Source organism: Pongo pygmaeus, chromosome 4 (assembly GCF_028885625.2).
Source record: "Pongo pygmaeus isolate AG05252 chromosome 4, NHGRI_mPonPyg2-v2.0_pri, whole genome shotgun sequence".
NCBI classification, from domain to species: domain Eukaryota; kingdom Metazoa; phylum Chordata; class Mammalia; order Primates; family Hominidae; genus Pongo; species Pongo pygmaeus.
The window spans coordinates 43673987-43696208 of NC_072377.2; the positions used below are offsets into that span (position 1 = coordinate 43673987).

Consider the following 22222-nt stretch of genomic DNA (forward strand, 5'->3'; position numbering starts at 1 on the left):
AAGTTTGGCTTTTCCTGGGATTTTACAGGAGCCATCAGAAGGAACTGGGGATTTCACAAAGGGAACCAGAGATTTCCTGGTATTTCACAGGAGCCATCAGAGGGAACCGGGGAGTGACATGATCTGGCTTATATGCTTTAACACTATCACTCTGGCAGCCTTGTTGAAAACAGATGCAGAAGGCAGAAAAGGAGAGATCAGTTAGGAGCCTATTGTATTAATCCAGGCAAGAGATAAAGGTGGTTTGGACTAGGAAGGTAGCAGTGGAATGCTGAGAAGTGGCTGGAGCATGGCGGTATTTAAAAGGTTAAAGATAGCAAGATTTGCTAACAGATTGAAAGTGCAATATTAAAGAGAAGAGTCAAATACTCAAAAGGTTAGGTAAACACAAGAACCGTTTACATTGACTGAAACGGGGGAGATTGTAGGAGAAGCAGGTTTGGGTCAGGAGAAATAAAGAGCTCAGTCTTGAACATGTTATGTTTGACATGCCTATTACACATTTATGACACTACAGAGCAGACGTTGTGTGTACCTCCCCCATGCCCCCTTGGGCCTTACCACTTCAGCGCTTGCAGGACTGACCTTCAACTGCTAGTCTCTCTGTCTCTCTGCCTCTGGGCTTTCTCTAGCCATTGGAGCCTACTCTGCATGCATGGTAGCCCAGAAGTACAGAATGCACTTCCTGGTGGAGTGGCCAGCAACCACTGACTGGTAGAAGTTAATGTATAAATACTCCAGTTCTCTCACTCTCCTAACAATGAAATTCAGGCATAACTCTTAGCCGTATTCACTGGACACTTGTTTAATAACACCCTCTATGGGCTGCCTTTCTTGTCTCACTTCCCCATTCTTCTACTAGGGTTTTCTAGGATCACCTCCCTTATAAACTGCTTGCACTTGAACCTCTGCCTCAGTCTGGCTCTGGCCGAACCCAAACTAAGACGACACCCAAGTGAGCAGGGTATTTATGCATATGGAATCACCAAGGAGGTGATTGTAGAGAAGAGGTCTAAGAACTAAGCCTTCAGGTATCCAACATTGAAAAGGAGGCCAGGAAGATGAAAAGGAGGCTAGGGAGGTGAAAAGGAGGCTAGGGAGATGAAAAGGACACAGCTAAGGAATCTTAAGTGGCAAGAAGTAGGAGGAAAGCCAGGAGTGTGGGTTGTCCTAGAAACCAAGTGAAAAAGGTATTTTTAAGAGGAAGATTGAAGCCTGAGAACTGCTCACTGATTTTAGCAATTTGGAGGTCATTGGTGACCCTGAGAAGGGCATTTTTAGTAGCATTATCTCTTGGGTTCAAGAGAGGATAACGAGGGGAGAATTGAAGACAGTAAAGTGACTAACTTTTTTTTTTTTTTTGATACGGAGTCTCGCTCTGTCACCGAGGCTTGGGTGCAGTGGCATGATCTCAGCTCACTGCAACTTTTGCCTCCTGGGTTCAAGTGATTCTCCTGCCTCAGCCTCCCGAGTAGCTGGGACTACAGGTGCGTGCCACCATGCCTGGCTAATCTTTTGTATTTTTAGCAGAGACGGGGGTTTCACCATGTTAGCCAGGGTGGTCTTGATCTCCTGAAGTCATGATCCACCCACCCTGGCCTCCCAAAGTGCTGGTATTACAGGCATGAGCCACTGTGCCCGGTTTTGACCAACTCTTTAAAGGGGTTTTACTATAAAGAGAATGAGAGAAAGAGGTCTAATGCTAGAGGGGGAAGTGGAGTCAAGAGAGGCTTTTTTGTGATGTTTTTTATAACTTTTTTTTTTTTTAAGCCTGGCATGGTGGCACATGCCTATAGTCCGCAGCTACTTGGGAGACTGAGCTGGGAGAATTGCTTGAGCCTAGGAGTTCAAATCTAGCTTGGGCAACATAGCAAGATCCTGTCTTTAAAACCAAAACCAAAAAAACCACACACATATAACCTTTTTATGTTTAACATATATCAATACCAAAAAAGTATAAAAATCATGAGTACTCATTTCAATGAATTTTCCAAACTGAAAAGACCCATGGAAGCACCACCAACATCAAGACGGAGAACACTTCTGGTACTCAGAGCGCTGCCCTCCACCTGCTCGTCATCCTCCGTTCTATTCTCTACATCCTGAAGTGTAACCACTGTTCTGACTTTTAATACCATAGATTGCTTTTGACTGTTTTAAACTTTACATAAATGGCATCATCCAATATGTATTCTTTTGTCTTACTTCAATTGTCCAATTTTGAGTTTGTGACTACCATCCATACTGTTTTATGTAGTTTAGATGTTTCATGCTCATTGCCATATATACAGTAATTCATTGTATGAATGTAGTACCACAATTTATTTATCCATTCAACTGTTGATGATGTGAGTAGTTTCTAGTTTCCAGTTTGGGGCTATTATGAATAATATTGATGTGAACATTCTAGTACAAGTCTTTTTGGTAAACTTTTTTTTTTGTTTGTTTGAGGCAGGGTTTTGCTTTGTCACCCAGGCTGGAATGTGGTGGCACAATCACAGCTCATTGCAACCTTGACTTTCTGTATTTGAGTGATCCTCCCACCTCAGCCTCTGGAGTAGCTGGAACCATAGGGGCATGCCATGATGCCTGGCTAATTTTTTAAATGTTTTGTAGATATGGGGTCCTGCTATGTTGCCCAGACTGGTCTCAAACTCCAGGGCTCAAGTGATCCTCTTGCCTTGGCCTCCCAGAGTGTTGGTATTACAGGTGTGAGCCACTGAGCCTGGCTTGTATGCATTTTTATTGGGGACATTTTTACTTATAAATTTTTTTTCAATGACTTTTGGGGTACAAGTGGTTTTTGGTTACAGTGATGAACTGTATACTGGTGAAATCTGAGATTTTAGTGCACCTAACACCTGAGTAGTGTACATTGTACCCAATACGTAGTTTTTAATCCCTCACCCCCTCCCACCCTACCCCTTCTAAGTCTCCAAAGCCCATGCCTTTTCATACCCATAGCTTAACTCTCATTTCTAAGTAAGAACATACAGTATTTGATTTTCCATTCCTGAGTTACTTCACTTGGAACAATGGCCTCCAGCTCCATCCAAGTTGCTGCCAAATACATTATTTTATTCTTTTTCATGGCTGAGTAGTATTCTATGGCATATATACCACGTTTTCTTTACCCGCTCATTGCTTGGTTGGCACTTATGTTGGTTCCAGATCTTTGCAATTGTGAATTGTGCTGCAATAAACATATGCATGCAGGTGTTTTTTGATATAATGACTTCTTTTCCTTTGGGGAGATACCCAGTAGGGGATTGTTGGATCAAATGGTAGATCTACTCTTAGATTTAGTTTTTAATTTACTTTTAGATTTTAGATTTAGAAATCTCCTTTCTGTTTTCCATAGAGGCTGTACTAATTTACATTCCCACCAGCAGTGTATAAGTGTTACCTTTTCACCACATTGATGCCAACATCTACTGTTTTTTGACTTTTTAATAATGACCATTCTGGCTGGGGTAAGGTGGTATCTCACTGTGGTTTTAATTTGGATTTTTGTGATGATTAGTGATGTTGAGTGTTTTTCCATATGTTTGTTGGCCATTTGTGTGTCTTCTTTTGAGAAATATTTATTCATATCATTTGCCCACTTTTTGATGAGATCTTTTTTTGTTTGTTTGCTAATTTGTTTGAGTTCCCTGTAAATTCTGGATATTAGTTCTTTGTCAGATACATAGTTTGCAAATATTCTCTCCCATTCTGTGGATTGCCTGTTTGCTTTGATGATTATTTTTCTGTTGTGCAGAAGCTTTTCAGTTTAAGAGGTCCTATTTATTTATTTATTTTTTGTTGCATTTACTTTTGGGGTCTTAGTCATAAATTCTTTATCTAAGTCAATGTCCAGAAGAGTTTTTCCTGTTTTCTTCTATAATTTTTGTGGTTTCAGGTCTTAGATCTAAGTCTTTAATCATATTGAGTTGATTTTTGTATAAGGTGAGAGGGATCCAGTTTTATTCTCCTACATGTGGCTATCCAGTTTTCCCAGCAACATTTATTAAATAGGGTGTCCTTTCCCCAATTTATGTTTTTGTATGCTTTGTTGAAGATCAGTTGGTTGTTAGTTTCAAAAAAAGAGAAAAATCTATGAGTCTTTTGAAGGAATCTTTAGGGTTTTCTAGGTATATGATCATATCATCAGCAAACAGAGATGATTTGACTTTCCCTTTTCCACTTTAGATGTCCTTTATTTCTTTCTCTTGCCTGATTGCTCTGGCTAGGACTTCCAGTAGTATGTTGAATAGAAGTGATGAAAGTGGGCATTCTTGTCTTGTTCCAGTTCTCAGGGGGAATGCTTTCAACTTTTCTCCATTTGGTATGATGTTGGCTTTTGGTTTGTGATATACGGCTTTTGTTATTTTGAGTTATGTTCCTTCTATGCCTAGTTTGTTGTCATTGTTTTTGTCATAAAGCAATGATGGGTTTTGTCATGACGTTGTTTTTGTCATAGAGCAATGCTGGATTTTACTTAACGCTCTTTCTGCATCTATTAAGATGATCATATGGTTTTGTTTTTAATTCTGTTTATGTGATTTATCATATTTATTGACTTGCATATTATATATATTGCAGATTTTTTTATTATTATACTTTAAGTTCTGGGGTACATGTGCACAATGTGCAGGTTTGTTACATATGTATACATGTGCCATATTGGTGTGCTGTACCCATTAACTCATCATTTACATTAGGCATATCTCCTAATGCTGTCCCTCCCCCCTCCCGCCACCCGACGACAGGCCCCGATGTGTGATGTTCCCCACCCTGTGTCCAAGTGTTCTCATTGTTCAATCCCCACCTATGAGTGAGAACATGCAGTGTTTGGTTTTCTGTCCTTGTGATAGTTTGCTCAGAATGATGGTTTCCAGCTTCATCCAAGTCCCTACAAAGGACATCAACTCATCCTTTTTTATGACTGCATAGTATTCCATGGTGTATATATGCCACATTTTCTTAATCCAGTCTATCATTGATGGACATTTGGGTTGGTTCCAAGTCTTTGCTATTGTGAATAGTGCCACAATAAACATACGTGTGTATGTGTCTTTATAGCAGCATGATTTATAATCCTTTGGGTATATACCCAGTAATGGGATGGCTGGATCAAATGGTATTTCTAGTTCTAGATCCTTGAGGAAGCGCCACACTGACTTCCACAAGGGTTGAACTAGTTTACAGTCTCACCAACAGTGTAAAAGTGTTCCTATTTCTCCACATCCTCTCCAGCACCTGTTGTTTCTTGACTTTTTAATGATCACCATAACTGGTGTGAGATGGTATCTCACTGTGGTTTTGATTTGCATTTCTCTGATGACCAGTGATGATGAGCATTTTTTCATGTGTCTGTTGGCTGCATAAATGTCTTCTTTTGAGAAGTGTCTGTTCATATCCTTCGCCCACTTTTTGATGGGGTTGCTTGTTTTTTTCTTGTAAATTTGTTTGAGCTCTTTGTAGATTCTGGATATTAGCCCTTTGTCAGATGGGTAGATTGCAAAAATTTTCTCCCATTCTGTAGGTTGCCTGTTCATTCTGATGGTAGTTTCTTTTGCTGTGCAGAAGCTCTTTAGTTTAATTAGATCCCATTAGTCAATTTTGGCTTTTGTTGCCATTGCTTTTGATGTTTTATACATGAAGTCCTTGCTCATGCCTATTTCCTGAATGGTATTGCCTAGGTTTTCTTCTAGGTTTTTTATGTTTTAGGTCTAACATTTAAGTCTTTAACCCATCTTGAATTAATTTTTGTATAAGGTGTAAGGAATGGATCCAGTTTCAGCTTTCTACATATGGCTAGCCAGTTTTCCCAGCACCATTTATTAAATAGGAATCCTTTCCCAATTTCTTGTTTTTGTCAGGTTTGTCAAAGATCAGATGGTTGTAGATGTGTGGTATTATTTCTGAGGGCTCTGTTCTGTTTCATTGGTCTATCTCTCTGTATTGGTACCTGTACCATGCTGCATTGGTTACTGTATCCTTGTAGTATAGTTTGAAGTCAGGTAATATGGTGCCTCCAGCTTTGTTATTTTTGCTTAGAATTGTCTTGGCAGTGTGGGCTCTTTTTTGGTTCCATATGAACTTTAAAGTAGTTTTTTCCAATTCTGTGAAGAAATTCATTGGTAGCTTGGTGGGGATGGCATTGAATCTGTAAATTACCTTGGGCAGTATGGCCATTTTCACGATATTGATTCTTCCTACCCATGAGCGTGGAATGTTCTTCCGTTTGTGTGTATCCTCTTTTATTTCCTTGAGCAGTGGTTTGTAGTTCTCCTTGAAGAGGTCCTTCACATCCCTTGTAAGTTGGATTCCTAGGTATTTTATTCTCTTTGAAGCAATTGTGAATGGCATTTCACTCATGATTTGGCTCTCTGTTTGTCTGTTATTGGTAGAGGAATGCTTGTGATTTTTGCACATTGATTTTGTATCCTGAGACTTTGCTGAAGTTGCTTATCAGCTTAAGGAGATTTTGGGCTGAGACAATGGGGTTTTCTAAATATACAATCATGTCATCTGCAAACAGGGACAATTTGACTTCCTCTTTTCCTAATTGAATATCCTTTATTTATTTCTCATGCCTGATTGCCGTGGCCAGAACTTCCAACACTATGATGAATAGGAGTGGTGAGAGAGGGCATCCCTGTCTTGTGCCAGTTTTCAAAGGGAATGCTTCCAGTTTTTGCCCATTCAGTATGGTATTGGCTGTGGGTTTGTCATAAATAGCTCTTACTATTTTGAGATACGTTCCATCAATACCTAGTTTATTGAGAGTTTTTTGCATGAAGCGCTGTTGAATTTTGTCAAAGGCCTTTTCTGCATCTATTGAAATAATCATGTGGTTTTTGTCTTTGGTTCTGTTTGTATGATGATGGATTACGTTTGTTGATTTGGGTATGTTGAATGAACTTTGCACCCTAGGGATGAAGCAAATTTGATGATGGTGGATAAGCTTTTTGATGTGCTGCTGGATTCAGTTTGCCAGTATTTTATTGAGTTATTTTTGCATCAATGTTCATCAGGGATATTGGTCTAAAATTCTCTTTTTTTGTTGTGTCTCTGCCAGGCTTTGGTATCAGGATGATGCTGGCCTCATAAAATGAGTTAGGGAGGATACGTCTTTTTCTATTGAGTGGAATAGTTTCAGAAGGAATGGTACCAGCTCCTCTTTGTACCTCTGGTAGAATTCGGCTGTGAATCAGTCTGGTCCTGGACTTTTTTTGGTTGGTAGGCCATTAATTATTTCCTCAATTTCAGAACTTGTTGTTGGTCTATTCAGGGATTCAACTTCTTCCTGGTTTAGTCTTGGGAGGGTGTATGTGTCCAGGAATTTATCCATTTCTTTTAGATTTTCTAGTTTATTTGCATAGAGGTGTTTATAGTATTCTCTGATGGATGTTTGTATTTCTGTGGGATTGGTGGTGATATCCCCTTTATCAATTTTTATTGCATCTATTTGATTCTTCTCTCTTTTCTTCTTTATTAGTCTTGCTAACGGTCTATCAATTTTGTTTTTAAAAAAAAAACAGTTCTTGGATTCATCAATTTTTTATTTTTTTAAGGTTTTTTTGTGTCTCTATCTCCTTCAGTTCTGCTCTGATCTTAGTTATTTCTTGCCTTCTGCTAGCTTTTGAATGTGTTTGCTCTTGCTTCTCTAGTTCTTTTAGTTGTGATGTTAGGATGTCAATTTTAGATCTTTCCTGCTTTTTCTTGTGGGCATTTAGTGCTATAAATTTCCCTTGACACACTGCTTTACATGTATCCCAGAGATTCTGGTACGTTGTGTCTGTGTTCTCATTGGTTTCAAAGAACATCTTTATTTCTGCCTTCATTTTGTTATGTATCCAGTAGTCATTCAGGAGCAGGTTGTTCAGTTTCCATGTAATTGAGTGGTTTTGAGTGAGTTTCTTAATCCTGAGTTCTAGTTTGATTGCACTGTGGTCTGAGAGACAATTTGTTATAATTTCTTTTCTTTTACATTTGCTGAGGAGTGCTTTACTTTCAACTATGTAGTCAATTTTGGAATAAGTGTGATGTAGTGCTGAGAAGAATGTATATTCTGTTGATTTGGGGTGGAGAGTTCTGTAGATGTCTATTAGGTCTGCTTGGTGCAGAGCTGAGTTCAAGTCCTGGATATCCTTGTTAACTTTCTGTCTCATTGATCTGTCTAATATTGACAGTGGGGTGTTAAAGCCTCCCATTATTATTGTGTGGGAGTCTAAGTCTCTTTGTAGGTCTCTAAGGACTTGCTTTATGAATCTGGGTGCTCCTGTGTTGGGTGCATATATATTTAGGATAGTTAGCTCTTCTCGTTGCATTGATCCCTTTACCATTATGTACTGGCCTTCTTTGTCTCTTTTGATCTTTGTTGGTTTAAAGTCTGTTTTATCAGAGACTAGAATTACAACCCCTGCTTTTTTTGTTTTCCATTTGCTTGGTAGATCTTCCTCCATCCCTTTATTTTGAGCCTGTGTGTGTCTCTGCACATGAGATGGGCCTTCTGAATACAGCACACTGATGGGTCTTGACTCTTTATCCAATATGCCAGTCTATGTCTTTTAATTGGAGGATTTAGCCTATTTACATTTAAGGTTAATATTGTTATGTGTGAATTTGATCCTGTCATTATGATGTTAGCTGGTTATTTTGCTTGTTAGTTGATGCAGTTTTCTTCCTAGCCTCGATGGTCTTTACAATTTGGCATGTTTTTGCAGTGGCTGGTACCGGTTGTTCCTTTCCATGTTTAGTGCTTCCTTCAGGAGCTCTTGTAAGGCAGGCCTGGTGGTGACAAAATCTCTCAGCATTTGCTTGTCTGTAAAGGATTTTATTTCTCCTTCACTTATGAAGCTTTGTTCAGCTGGATATGAAATTCTGGGTGGAAAATTATTTTCTTTAAGAATGTTGAATATTGGCCCCCACTCCCTTCTGGACTGTAGAGTTCCTGTCGAGAGATCTGCTGTTAGTCTGATGGGCTTCCCTTTGCGGGTATCCCGACCTTTCTCTCTGGCTGCCCTTAACATTTTTTCCTTCATTTCAACTTTGGTGAATCTGACAATTGTGAGTCTTGGAATTGCTCTTTTCGAGGAGTATCTTTGTGACGTTCTCTGCATTTCCTGAATTTGAATGTTGGCCTGCCTTGCTAGGTTGGGGAAGTTCTCCTGGATAATATCCTGAAGAGAGTTTTCCAACTTGGTTCCATTCTCCCCGCCACTTTCAGGTACACCAATCAGACGTAGGTTTTGTCTTTTCACATAGTCCCATATTTCTTGGAGGCTTTGTTTATTTCTTTTTACTCTTTTTTCTCTAAACTTCTCTTCTTACTTCATTTCATTCATTTGATCTTCAATCACTGATACCTTTTCTTCCACTTGATCGAATTGGCTACTGAAGCTTGTGCGTGCATCACATAGTTCTTGTGCCATGGGTTTCAGCTCCATCAGGTCATTTAAGGTCTTCTCTATACTTTTTATTCTACTTAGCCATTTGTCTAATCCTTTTTCAAGGTTTTTAGTTTCCTTGAGATGGGTTGGAACATCCTCCTTTAGCTTTGAGAAGTTTGTTATTACCAATTGTCTGAAGCCTTCTTCTCTCTACTCATCAAAGTCATTCTCTGTCCAGCTTTGTTCTGTTGCTGGCAAGGAGCTGCATTCCTTTGGAGGAGAAGAGGCACTCTGATTCTTAGAATTTTCAGCTTTTCTGTTCTGGTTTCTCCCCATCTTTGTGGTTTTATCTACCTTTGGTCTTTGATGATGGTGACGTACAGATGGGGTCTTGGTGTGGATGTCCTTTCTGTTTGTTAGTTTTCCTTCTAACAGTCAGGACCCTCAGATGCAGGTCTGTTGGAGTTTGCTGGAGGTCCACTTCAGACCTGTTTGCCTGGGTATCACCAGCGGAGGCTGCAAAACAGCAAATATTGCAGAATGGCAAATGTTGCTGCCTGATCCTTCCTCTGGAACCTTCATCTCAGAGGGTCACCCAGCTGTGTGAGGCATCAGTCAGCCCCTGCTGGGAGGTGCCTTCCAGTTAGGCTACTCAGGGGTCAGGGACCCACTTGAGGAGGCAGTCTGTCCGTTCTCAGATCTCAAACTCTGTGGTGGGAGAACCACTGCTCTCTTCAAAGCTGTCAGACAGGGATGTTTAAGTCTGCAGAAGTTTCTGCTGTGCCCTGTTCCGCTATGCCCTGCCCCTAGAGGTGGAGTCTACAGAGGCAGGCAGGCCTCCTTGAGCTGCGGGGGGCTCCACCCAGTTCGAGCTTCCCAGCTGCTTTGTTTACCTACTCAAGTCTCAGCAATGGCGGATGTCCCTCCATCAGCCTCGCTGCCACCTTGTGGTTCAATCTCAGACTGCTGTGCTAGCAGTGAGTGAGGCTCCATGGGCATGGGACTCTCTGAGCCAGGCATGGGATATGATCTCCTGGTGTGCCATTTGCTAAGACTGTTGGAAAAGCACAATATTAGGGTGGGAGTGTCCTGATTTTCCAGGTACGTTCTGTCATCGCTTCCCTTGGCTAGGAAAGGGGGTTCCCTGACCCCTTGCACTTCCTGGGTGAGGCGATGCCCCATTCTAGTTCAGCTCACACTTCGTGGGCTGCACCCATTGTCCAAAAAGCCCCAGTGCAATGAACACGGTACCTCAGTTGGAAATGCAGAAATCACCCGTCTTCTGCGTCGCTCATGCTGGGAGCTGTAGACTGGAGCTGTTCTTATGTGGCCATCTTTGAAAATCCCCCCGACTTGCATATGTTAAACCTTCCTTCTATCTCTGGGACAAAGCCCATTTGATCATGATGTATTGTGTTTTTGATTTGCTATTGGATTCTGTTTGCTAGTATTTTGTTGAGGACTTTTGCATCTATGTTCATCAGGAATATTGATCTGTAGTTTTCTTTTTTGTTATGTCATTTCCTGGGTTTGACACAGGGTGATACCGGCTTCATAGAATGAGTTTGGGAGGATTCTTTCTTTCTCAATCTTTTTGAATAGTTTCAATAGGATTGCTTCCAATTCTTCTTTGACTGTCTGGTAGAATTCAGCTATGAATCCATCTGGCCCTAGGCTTTTTTGTTGCTGGCAATTTCAATCAGTAAATTTTACTTATTCAGTCTCACGGCTTGTTATCTTGTCTGTTCAGGATTTCTATTTCTTCCTGATTTAATCTGGGATGGTTGTAAATTTCCAGGAATTTATCCATTTCTTCTGTGTTTTTTAGTTTGTGTAAATAGAGGTGTTCATAGTAATCTCAATTGATCTTTTGTATTTCTGTTTCATTGGTTGTAATGTCTCTATTTTCATTTCTAATTGAACTTATTCAAAACTTCTCTCCTCTTAGTTAATCTAGTTAATGGTCTATCAATTTTGTTTATCTTTTCAAAGAACCAACTTTTTGTTTTACTAATCTTGTGTAATATTTTTGTTTCAATTTCATTTATTTCTGCTCTGGTCTTTGTTGTTTCTTTTCTTCTCTAGCTTTGGGTTCCTTTGTTCCTGTTTCTTTAGCTCCTTGAGGTGCAATGTTAGGGTGTCAAGTTGTGATCTTTCAGATTTTTTGATGTAGGCATTTAGTGCTATAAACTTTCCTCTTAACACCACTTTTGCTGTATCTCAGAAGTTTTGATAACTGTGTCATATTATCATTCATTTCAAGTAATTTTTAAATTTTTGTCTTGATTTCATTGTTAACCCAAAATTTCTACAGGAGCAGATTGTTTAATTTCCATGTATTTGAATAGTTTTGAGAATTTCTTTTGGAGTTTGTTTCTAGTTTTTTCCTACTGTGGTCTGAGAAGATACTTGATATGATTTTGATTTTTAAAAATTATTGATACTTGTTTTGTAGCCAATCATATGGTTTATCTTGGAATATATTCCATATGCTGATGAGAAGAAAGTATATTCTATAGTTTTTGAGTAGGATGTTCTGTAAATATCTGTTAGGTCTATTTGTTTTAGGGTATTGTTAAGTCATTGTTTCTTTGTTGACTTTCTACCTCGATGATCTGTCTAGTGCTGTCAGTGGGGTGTTGAAGCATCCCACTATTATTGTGTTGCTCATTATCTCTTTCCTCAGGTCTAGCAGTAATTGTTTTATGAATTTTGGAGCTCCATAGTTAGGTACACATATATTTTGGATTATAATATTCTCTTGTCAGATTAATCCTTTTATCATTATATAATTGTAACCACCTAACAGGTTATTTCTGCCACTGCACAAGCAAAATCAATTCTTGGCATTGTGGTGAAGAAAGTGTTTAATTGATGCAAGGCCAGTCATGCCATGTGATCAAACCAGGATGGAGATATTACTCAAATCAATCTCATCAAAGGCTTGTAGGTTAGGGGTTTTTCAAAGGCAGTTTGGGGGAAGGGATTGGGCTGACCAGACCAGGTGCTTGCTGCTGATTGTTTGGGTTGGAGATGAAATTACAGGGAGTTGAAGCTGTCCTCTTGTGCTGAGTCACTTCTGTGGGGCCACAGGAGTGGTTGATGGGTCCATATGGGTCCAAGTGAAGCCATCTGTGTCAGACATGCAAAAAACCTGAAAAGATATCTCAAAAGGCTAATCTTAGGTTCTACAATAGTGATGTTATCTGCATGAGTATTTTGGGGGAGTTGCATATCTGTGACCTCTGGAATAATGGCTGTCAATCATTTATATCCAGACCTTAGCAGAATTCAGGCTTTTCTCCTCCTCCTAAGTCTGGTGGTCTCTCATTAGCTTTACAAAGGTGGTTGAGTTTTGGGAAAGATTATTATCATTTAAACTACAAACTAAATGTCTCCCAAAGCTAGCCAAGACTAAGCCCAGGAATAATTAAGGCAGCTTGAAGGCTAAAGGCAAGAGGGAGGTTGGCTAGATCAGATGTCCCCCACTGCCATAATTGTCTCAGTGATATAATTTTTGCAAAGTTGGTTTTGTAATGACCTTCTTTGTCTTTTTCTTTTTTTTTTTTTAACTGTTGTTGCTTTAAAGTCTCTTTTATTTAATATAAGAATAGCTACTCCTAGCCGGGCACGGTGGCTCATGCCTGTAAATCCCAGCACTTTCGGAGGCTGAGGCAGGTATATCACCTGAGGTCAGGAGTTCAAGACCAGCCTGACAAAGATGGTGAAACTCCATCTCTACTAAATTTACAAAAAAATTAGCCAGGCATGGTGGGGGGCACCTGTAATCCCAGCTACTCAGGAGGTTGAGGCAGGAGAATTGCTTGAACCCGGGAAGCGGAGGTTGCAGTGAGCCAAGATTGCGCCTTGCTCTCCAGCCTGGGCAACAAAGTGAGACTTCATCTCAAAAAAAAAAAAAAAAAAAGAATAGCTACTCCTGCTAGCCTTTGGTTTCCATATACACAGAACATCTTTTCCCATCCCTTTACCTTGTGTTTATGTGAATCCTTATGCATTAGATGAGTCTCTTGAAGACAGCAGATATTTGGTTTGTAATATTTTATCCATTCTGCCAATCTGTATATTTTCAGTGGAGCATTTATGCCATTTATGTTTAATATTAACATTGAGATGTAAGGTACGATTCTCGTCATCATGTTGATTATTACATGGATCCTTTTGTGTGTGTGTGTGTGTGTGTGTGTATGTGTTATGGTTTTTATTTTTTTTGTTTTTATTTTTTTGAGACAGAGTCTCTCTCTGTCACCCAGGCTGGAGTGCAGTGGCGAGATCTCCGCTCACTGCAAGCTCTGCCTCCCAGGTTCATGCGATTCTCCTGCCTCAGCCTCCCGAGTAGCTGGGACTACAGGCACTCACCACCACGCCTGGCTAATTTTTTGTATTTTTAGTAGAGACAGGGTTTCACCGTGTTAGCCAGGATGGTCTCGATCTCCTGACCTCGTGATCCACCCCCCTCGGCCTCCCAAAGTGCTGGGATTACAGGTGTGAGCCACTGTGCCCAGCCATGTGTGTGTGTTATTGTTTTATAGGCCCTGTGAGTTTTATGCTTTCAAGAGGTTCTATTCTGATGCATGTCAACTTTTGGTCTCAAGATTTAGAAGTCCTTTTAGAATTTTGTGTATGGCTGGTCTGGTAGTTACAAATTCCTTCATCATTTACTTGTCTGGAAAATACTTTATTTCTCTTTCATTTATGAAACTTAGTTTTGCTGACACAAAATTCTTGACTGACACTTATTCTGTTTAAGGAGGCTAAAGATTGGACTGTAATCCCTTCTGGCTTGTAAGGTTTCTGCTGAGGGGAAGATTTTTATCAATGACATAAATGTGTGATGATGGAAACAATCCAGTGGGAAGAGAAAATCAATGATGCAGGAGAGAAGAAAAAAAACGTTTTTGGAGGGCTGCTCTTTAGTATATGAGAGTAGATGGAATCTATTCAACATGTAAAGGAGTCTTAGCTAGGCCTTAGATAGGAGTAGGAATTGTTTATCCAAAGTAAAATGAAGGAAGAGAGGTTCCAGTAGGTTGGAAGACATGGTGGGAAGGACTTGAGGAAATTCTTCTCTATTGCTTATTTTACTCAATAAAGTAGGAAGCAAGGTTACCAGCTGTGAGTGAGGAGTGGAAGAAGGCATTAGAGACTTGATGAGAGAAAAGAAGCCATGAAAGAGTTATACAAAAGTGTATGAGGTTTATTGGACTAGGGAAAGTATGTCTGCCAGGAGCTTTAAAGGGCCAACTGAGGTTAGTGACCAGAAATTCAAAGTGAGACAAGCCATTATGTCCAACAGCATGGGTGCAGGCAGAGAGTAGTGGGAAGCTGGATTTAACCAGAGTCATGGTTTAGCAAAGTGAACACAACAACCTGGGAGAGAGACAGGGGAACTTAGGGAGTGCCCAAAGGCATGATAACATCAATAGAGATCCTCCTCCAGTGAATGTCACCAGCCTCCCAGTTGCTCAACTGAGAAACCTTGACCTTTTCCTCAACCCCTAACACCCAAACACCAAGTCGTATTGATTTCACCTCCTAAATATCTCCTCCTTTCCTCATTGGATTAAGCTACTGTAATTTGTCTTCATGTTTATATCATTTCCCCCATAGCAGCCAGAGGTGATGTTTTAGAAATTACAAGCCTGATCATGTGTTACTACCTACTTACAAGCTTCCAGCAGCTTCTTTTTTTTTTTTCAAGTGGCAGTTTTAAATTTGTGGGTTTTTAATTTATATATGTGAAATACCTTTTTATAGGCAAAAATAATAATAGCATGCTTCTTACTGCCCTTAATGTGAAATGACTCACAAGACCTTGGCTATGGCCAACTCTCCAGCCTCTTTTTTGGCTTATATTTTTCCTTCTTCCCCATATGCCAGCCCTACTTTCTTCTTTCAATTCTTCAAAGTCAGTCATCTCTAAGGGCACATATACCCCCAGAGGATGCCCAAGATGATTCACTGGGATGAGGAAAAAAAATACTAGAACTTCCTTTTATATTTGTTTGTGATTACATATTTTAATTTCTGTGATTATATATTGAAAATGTGTAAATCAGTAGTACATGGATACACTTTATAAATACATATACATATGTTAGAGTAGTGCTCAAAAATGTTTTATTATGCACATGCAGTTGTAAGGATATGTACAGAGACCACATGTACTCAGTTTCACACAAACTTGCATCTTGCAAAACTATAGTCATAACCTTGATATTAATATTGATCTAATTCACTGATCTTATTAAGATTTTCCCAGTTCTTGTATTCATGCATGTGTATGAATTTTAACTCTATGGAATGTTATCACATAAATAGGTTGTTATATTCACCACCACAGTGAAGATACAGGACAAGTCCATTATGACAAGGGCCCTTCAAGTGGCTCTTCTGTAGCCACCTCCTAACCCCCTGTACCCAGTCCCTGACTCCTGCCAGCCACTAATCTGTTCTCCATTTCTATAATTTTGTCATTCCAAGAAAATTATATACAAGAAATCATACAGTAGTAACCTTTTAGGATTGGCATTTTTCACTCACCATACTTCTCGGGCAATTAATCTAAGCTCTTGTATCAATAGTTGGTCCATTTTTATTGCTGAGTGGTATTCCACGTATGAAGGTACCACAATTTGTTTAACCATTCACCAGCTGAGGACATGTAGATTCTTTCCAGTTTGGAGCTATTATCAATAAAGCAACTAATGATGTTGAATATTAAAAAAATGTTTTATTGACAAAGGAAGCCAGTCAAAAAAGCTTGTAGACCATAACCCTAATGTTTCAGGTCTTTCCTACCTCAAGATCTTCTGTTCTACCCATCCCTACTTTTAGAACCTCTCCCTACTTTTCTCTAGCTAATGCTTGGACTCCAGAGAAAGTGTTAAAAGTCTTCCCTAACCCCCAGACCAGGGGTACATCCCCCTTTTTTATGCCCCTAATGCTCCTGCGCTTTTCCCCCTAAGCCTACTGTACCTGATATTTTCTATCTGCCCCTCCAGATCTACTCTCCACCCTTCTTCCTTCTGCTCTCAGCCCAGGACTACATCAAATCTCCTTAGTCCTCTGGGTTCCAGTTGACTTTGATCTCTAGGGAGCCCTTGCAGGGGAAGGAAGTAGAGGGAGGGCCTGATCTTATTCCCCCAGCCCCTCACTGTAAGGCTGACTCAGGCAACTTGTGTGTCTAGAAGGAAAGCCTCAGCTTCTCTCTACACAAAACTATCTTTCTAGGTTTTAATATCTGCTCCCTTCCCTTTGTCCCCTTGGTCCTGTAGATGTATTTTGTTTGGTCTAATCTAGGTTTTAAAATTTGAATTAGTTGTTGATACTTAATAATTGGAAGATTTTGCATAAAATTTCAGATGTCTGGCTTCTCTTGAAAAGAAATCAGAAGAAGGTTTGACAACACTGAGCCTGCATTCCAAATAGTAACCATTGTGTGGCCTTGAGTAGAGCCACCCCTTCCACTGGGGCAGCTACTCTTAAGGATTCACCATCCCCACTGACTCCCTGTTGCATACAATAAACTTGCTTTGCTATTACCACCCTGGAACTGGAAGTCCTGGTTTAAAGAATGTGTTGCCCGCTAGGTGGGACCTGTGTCAGACTTCTCATCAGATTTGGAGAAAGGGCATGCTGGCCTCTCCCATCTGTCTACTTCTCTCTCTCTCTCTCCTTGCACCACCTAGAGCATCCTCTCTCTGGGGTTTCTATTATCCCCTCCTAGACCCCCACTTGCTCCCAGGCTTGCCGCTCCTCTCTGCACTTCTCACATCTTGCCAGAGTGCTTTTTTTTTTTTTCTTTTTTTTGAGATGGAGTCTCACTCTGTCACCTAGGCTGGAGTGCAGTGGTATGACCTTGGCTCACTGCAACCTCCGCCCACTGGGTTCAAGCAATTCTCCTGTCTCAGCCTCCCAAGTAGCCAGAATTACAGGCAGCTGCCACCACGCCTGGCTAATTTTTTGTATTTATAGTAGAGATGGGGTTTCACTTTCACCATCTTGACCAGGCTGGGCTTGAACCCTTGACCTCGTGATCCACCCGCCTCGGCCTCCCAAAGTGCTGGGATTACAGGTGTGAGGCATCACACCCGGCCCAGAGTGCTCTTTTTAAATGGGACTCAGATTACAACCCTTTCTCTTAAAACCTTGCTATGTTTTCTCATTGCCCTATAGTTAAAGCCTGCATTTCTAAAGCAATCTCCTGGCTTATCTGATCTTTACCTACTACCAGGCTGATCTGGGGCCACGCCTCCTCATTCTGCTTTTCCAGAACAGTGGGTTCCTCAAGCACACACCTTATGTCTCTCCTGGGCAGCACACTTGCCAAGCTCCTGGGCCAAGTATGAGGCTTCTCTCCTCACTTCCTGGTCACAATGTAAGTGCCCTTACCCAGATAGCGCCTTTCCATTCTCTGTCTGTATCCCTTCCTAATAGGCGCTATGCTTGTAAGAAGGGATTTTTTTTTTTAGTCTTTCTCTCATTGGACTGTGAGAACAGTGTTTATCTTTTTCACTGCCTGGTGTATAGTAGGTGCTCATTGAACATTTATTGAAAGAGCAGATTTAGAGATACAGCTCTTCATGGAATAGCAGTTTCTACCACTTAGTGATAGTGTGGAATACCAGGGCTTCTAAAGTGTTTAGTATGATCATACATTTATGTTATGAGACCTGCCTGTAGGGTGATTGCACATTAGGTGTGGCCATCGAGGCACCTAGGGTAGAGGATTTAAGGAAGCTTTCACCCTTACAATGCCTCTCCTGCCACACTCTAGACCTGGCTCTGGGAGGGAAGCCTTTGCTAAGAACCATGAAAGGAAAAGAGAAAAAGAAAATTAAGATGGTGCTAAAGGGAGATTTGTGATGGTAGCCTGACACCCACCATCTGATTCTTGAACACTCACTGTGGATAGAATGGTGTATGGTGGCCACAGGCAGGAGGGGGCAGCAGAGTGATGATACCTTAACTGACACCTGAGTCAGTGATGGGAGAACTGAGGAGAAGCAGTGGGTTCTTCTACAGGAAATCAAAGGGTGGAATTCATTATTCTAGCCCTTAAAACAACAGCTTACCCAATATGCTACACAAAACCAGGTTTCTGTTTCAGATAAATAGGTGAAGGGACTCTTAATCCTAAAGACTGAAAAGTAGAAAAGAAAGGGGAAGAAGAGTGCCCCAAGGATTGCCATTGGAGGTTCTTTTGCTGGGGCTGATTGCCAGCTGAGATTATTCAAGCCCCAGAGCAAACATTCTGCTCCTGCTCCCTTAGAGCTGCCCTCCCACTGCTCAGTATTGCCTCCTGCGAGGTGGGGGCTGGCTGCAGCAGATACCAGTGAACCAACCATTTTTCCATTCCAGAAGTCCCAGTGGACCTACTTTAATATACCAATAACACTCCTATTTTAAACTAGCTGTATCCATTTTCGTGCTAATAGTCACAGTGCTAAAGTTCTTCAAAGCAGTTATTTTGTAAGTAGGTCGAACAGGTACTTTGGGATCCTGTTCTGTCTGTTTGCTTGCCGGGTAACCTCTTTGTTATGTAATTCAAAGTCTGGTACAGTTTGAACCAAAACAAAAAATGAATGATGTTTCACTTTGGAGTCAAGATTCATTCATTTTCTAACATTAATCATTTTCATTACACAATAAGTCTATATTCATGATAAAAAATAGAAAATACAAATAAGCAAAACTAAATTGAAAGGAAAACCATCTGTGATCTGCCAATTAGAAAATCTCTATTCTAAACATTTTGGTAAATATGCTACCAGATTTTTATCTATGCAAATGTGTATTTGTATTTTTCCTCACTTGTATATTGAACATCTTTTCATATTAATAAATAATTTAGCATCATTACTTTTGATAGCTTCATGGTGTGAAATTATAAAATTAGATCTACCACACTTTATTTTAACTCTCTCTCTTGCTGGATACTTAAGCTATTCCCAATATCACAGAAGCCTTTTTATACATGCATCCTTGTACATGCATCAGATTCTTTAAGATTGCCAAAGGTGAAATGGTTGGGTCCCAGGGTGCAACTATTTTTTAGCATTTCAGTACATAATACCAAAGTACAATCCAGAACCATTGTACCAATTAATGCTCCCACCAGCAGCACATTGCAGTGTTGATTTCCTCCTGGCCTCACCAGCACTCTGTCAACACTGGGTACTGGTGTGTCGTGTATATGACATTACATGCCAGGCACTGAGAGTGAAATAAAACAGTTCATGTTGGGAATGGGGCAAGAGAGGGAGATAAACAAGGGAGTTGACAGCTACAGACCAGTTAGCTGAGATTACAGTACATTGGGGCTCCAAGAGCAAAGAATCTGAACATCATGTTCATCCTAGGACAAGTGTTACAGAGGCTTCTTGAAGAGGTTCATTCTGAGGCTTGCCTTGAAGGATCATTAGGAGTTAATGATGAGTGTATTAAGCGATTCTTACATTTCTATAAAGAAATGCCTGAAATTGAGTAATTTTTTTTTCCAAGACGGAGTCTTGCATTGTCACCTAGGCTGGAGAGCAGTGGTGCGATCTCGGCTCACTGCAACCTCTGCCTCCCTGTGTTCAAGTGATTCTCCTGCCTCAGCCTCCCAAGTAGCTGGGATTACAGGTACCTGCCACCGGGCCCATCTAATTTTTGTATTTTTAGTAGAGACAACGTTTCACCATGTTGGCCAGGCTGGTCTCAAACTCCTGACCTCGTGATCCTCCCACCTTGGCCTCCCAAAGTGCTGGGATTACAGGTGTGAGCCGCCGCGCCCAGCCAAAATTGAGTAATTTATAAGAAAAAAAGGTTTTATTAGCTCATGATTCTGCAGGCTGTACAGGAAGCGTGGTGGCATCTGCTTCTGTAGAGGCCTCAGGAAGCTCCAGTCATGGTGGAAGGTGGAAGGCACATCACACTGTGAAAGCAGGAGCAAGAGTTGGGGGAACATGCCACAAGATCCCGTCACTTTTAAAGAACCAGATCTCATGTGAACTCAGAGCAAGAGCTCACTTATCACTAAGGATATGGCCCAAGCCATTCATGAGATATCGGCCCCCATGACCCAAACACCTCCCACCAGACTCCACCTCCAACATTGGGGATTACATTTCAATGAGATTTGGGTGGGGACAAATGTCCAAACTATATTGATGAGTAAAAACAAGAGTAAAGAACAGGGAAGGAATGATGGAGAGAATGATCCAGGTAGAGAAAAGCTTCCAGGCATGAATGTTCAGCACCTTTTCAGGGAGCAACAAAAAGTTCTGTACTGGTTGCAATGAAGGGTGCATGGGGCGTTGGGGATGGTGGACAGGAATGATGGACAGTGAGGCTGATGAGATGGGCTGGGTCTCATCAAGAAGTGCTCTCCAGGCTTAGCAAAGGAGCTCTAGCTTTATCTGGAAACTTTCCTTGGGAGGGAGGACTTGGCATCAAAACCTGTGTGTGGAAGACACACTGATCCAAGGGAAGGGCACTGATGCTGGGCTCAAGCATTGCTTTGTCATTCCCTGATGAGCTCTCTGAGTTTGGTAACAGCCACTCTCTGTCTAGTAAAGGAAAGGAGCTGATCCAGGTCCTCTCCAGTTCTCTCTATCTATGCTCCTATGAATTCTGGCACAATTTTAACTTTTTTTCCTTCCAGAAAAGGTGGCCATTAAGATCCTGGACAAGACCAAGTTAGACCAGAAAACCCAGAGGCTACTATCCCGAGAAATCTCCAGCATGGAAAAGCTGCACCATCCCAACATCATCCGCCTTTACGAAGTAGTGGAGACCCTATCCAAGCTGCACTTGGTGATGGAGTATGCAGGGGGTGGGGAGCTCTTCGGAAAAATTAGCACTGAGGGGAAGCTCTCTGAACCAGAAAGCAAGCTCATCTTCTCCCAGATTGTGTCTGCCGTGAAGCACATGGTGAGCAGGGGTGAGAGTGAGAACCTTGCTCCCATTCCACTGACACTGGGAGCACAGGGCTTTAGGTTACTAACCCTCAAGTGTTCCAGAGGGCTTTTGTCCTACAAAGCAGACGGTAGTCTCTTCTGAGAGTCAGAAGTCTGGCTGGGATCGTGCTCCTTGCCTGTGAAGCAACATCCAGGGATGTCCAGTTACACGTCAACCTCCTAGCTTTTGCAGACGTTGGCAGGAATCACTGGGAGCAGCTGATGAATATCACCCACTCCCTGGCCATACCCATTTCTCCAACCTCATCTTCCACTATCTGGATAGCTGGCTCCTCACTGCTTCTTGGTTTTGCTTTCCTACTTCTGTCTAGGATGCCCTCATATGACATCTCACATTCTAAATCCTATCCATACTTCATGGCCAGCTGGGTTCTCTCTCTCTCTCTCTCCCACCCCCCCTCTCCGTGTGTGTGTGTGTGTGTGTGTGTGTGCGTGTGTGTGTGAGAGAGAGAGAGATGTTCTTCAATCTCACATCAGTTATACTGATCTTTTGCCTTCAGTAAGATCCCCTAGCTCTTATTGCCTCTGTGCCCACTCTGTCACCCAGGATGGAGTGCAGTGGCATGATCTTGGCTTACTGCAAACTCTGCCTCCCGGGTTCAAGCGATTCTCCTGCCTCAGCCTCCCAAGTAGCTGGGATTACAGGCATGTGCCACCATGCCTGGCTGATTTTGTATTTTTAGTAGAGATGAGGTTTCACCATGTTGGTCAGGCTGGTCTCAAAATCCTGACCTCAAGTGTTCCACCTGCCTCGGTCTCCCGAAGTAGTGGAATTACAGGCGTGAGCCACTGTGTCTGGCTGGTTGTGTCATTCTTATTTTAGTTCTTTGGTTACTTCTTTAGATAAATCTGGACTCC

At 41.3% G+C, this 22222-nt stretch overlaps 1 protein-coding gene across 5 annotated transcripts in view; it reads left to right on the forward strand.

Moving 5' to 3' along the window:
* NIM1K (NIM1 serine/threonine protein kinase) overlaps positions 1-22222 on the forward strand; it is an 86380-nt gene that overhangs the window by 61697 nt on the left and 2461 nt on the right. For 4 of the 5 annotated variants that reach the window (XM_054486978.1, XM_063664793.1, XM_054486975.2 and 1 more), the window contains one exon: positions 21049-21317. In XM_054486978.1, the coding sequence (XP_054342953.1) occupies positions 21049-21317 (269 nt within the window). Of the gene's footprint in view, positions 1-19904; positions 20028-21048; positions 21318-22222 lie in introns of all 5 variants that reach the window. The other variant, XM_054486974.2, reaches the window with a different exon arrangement.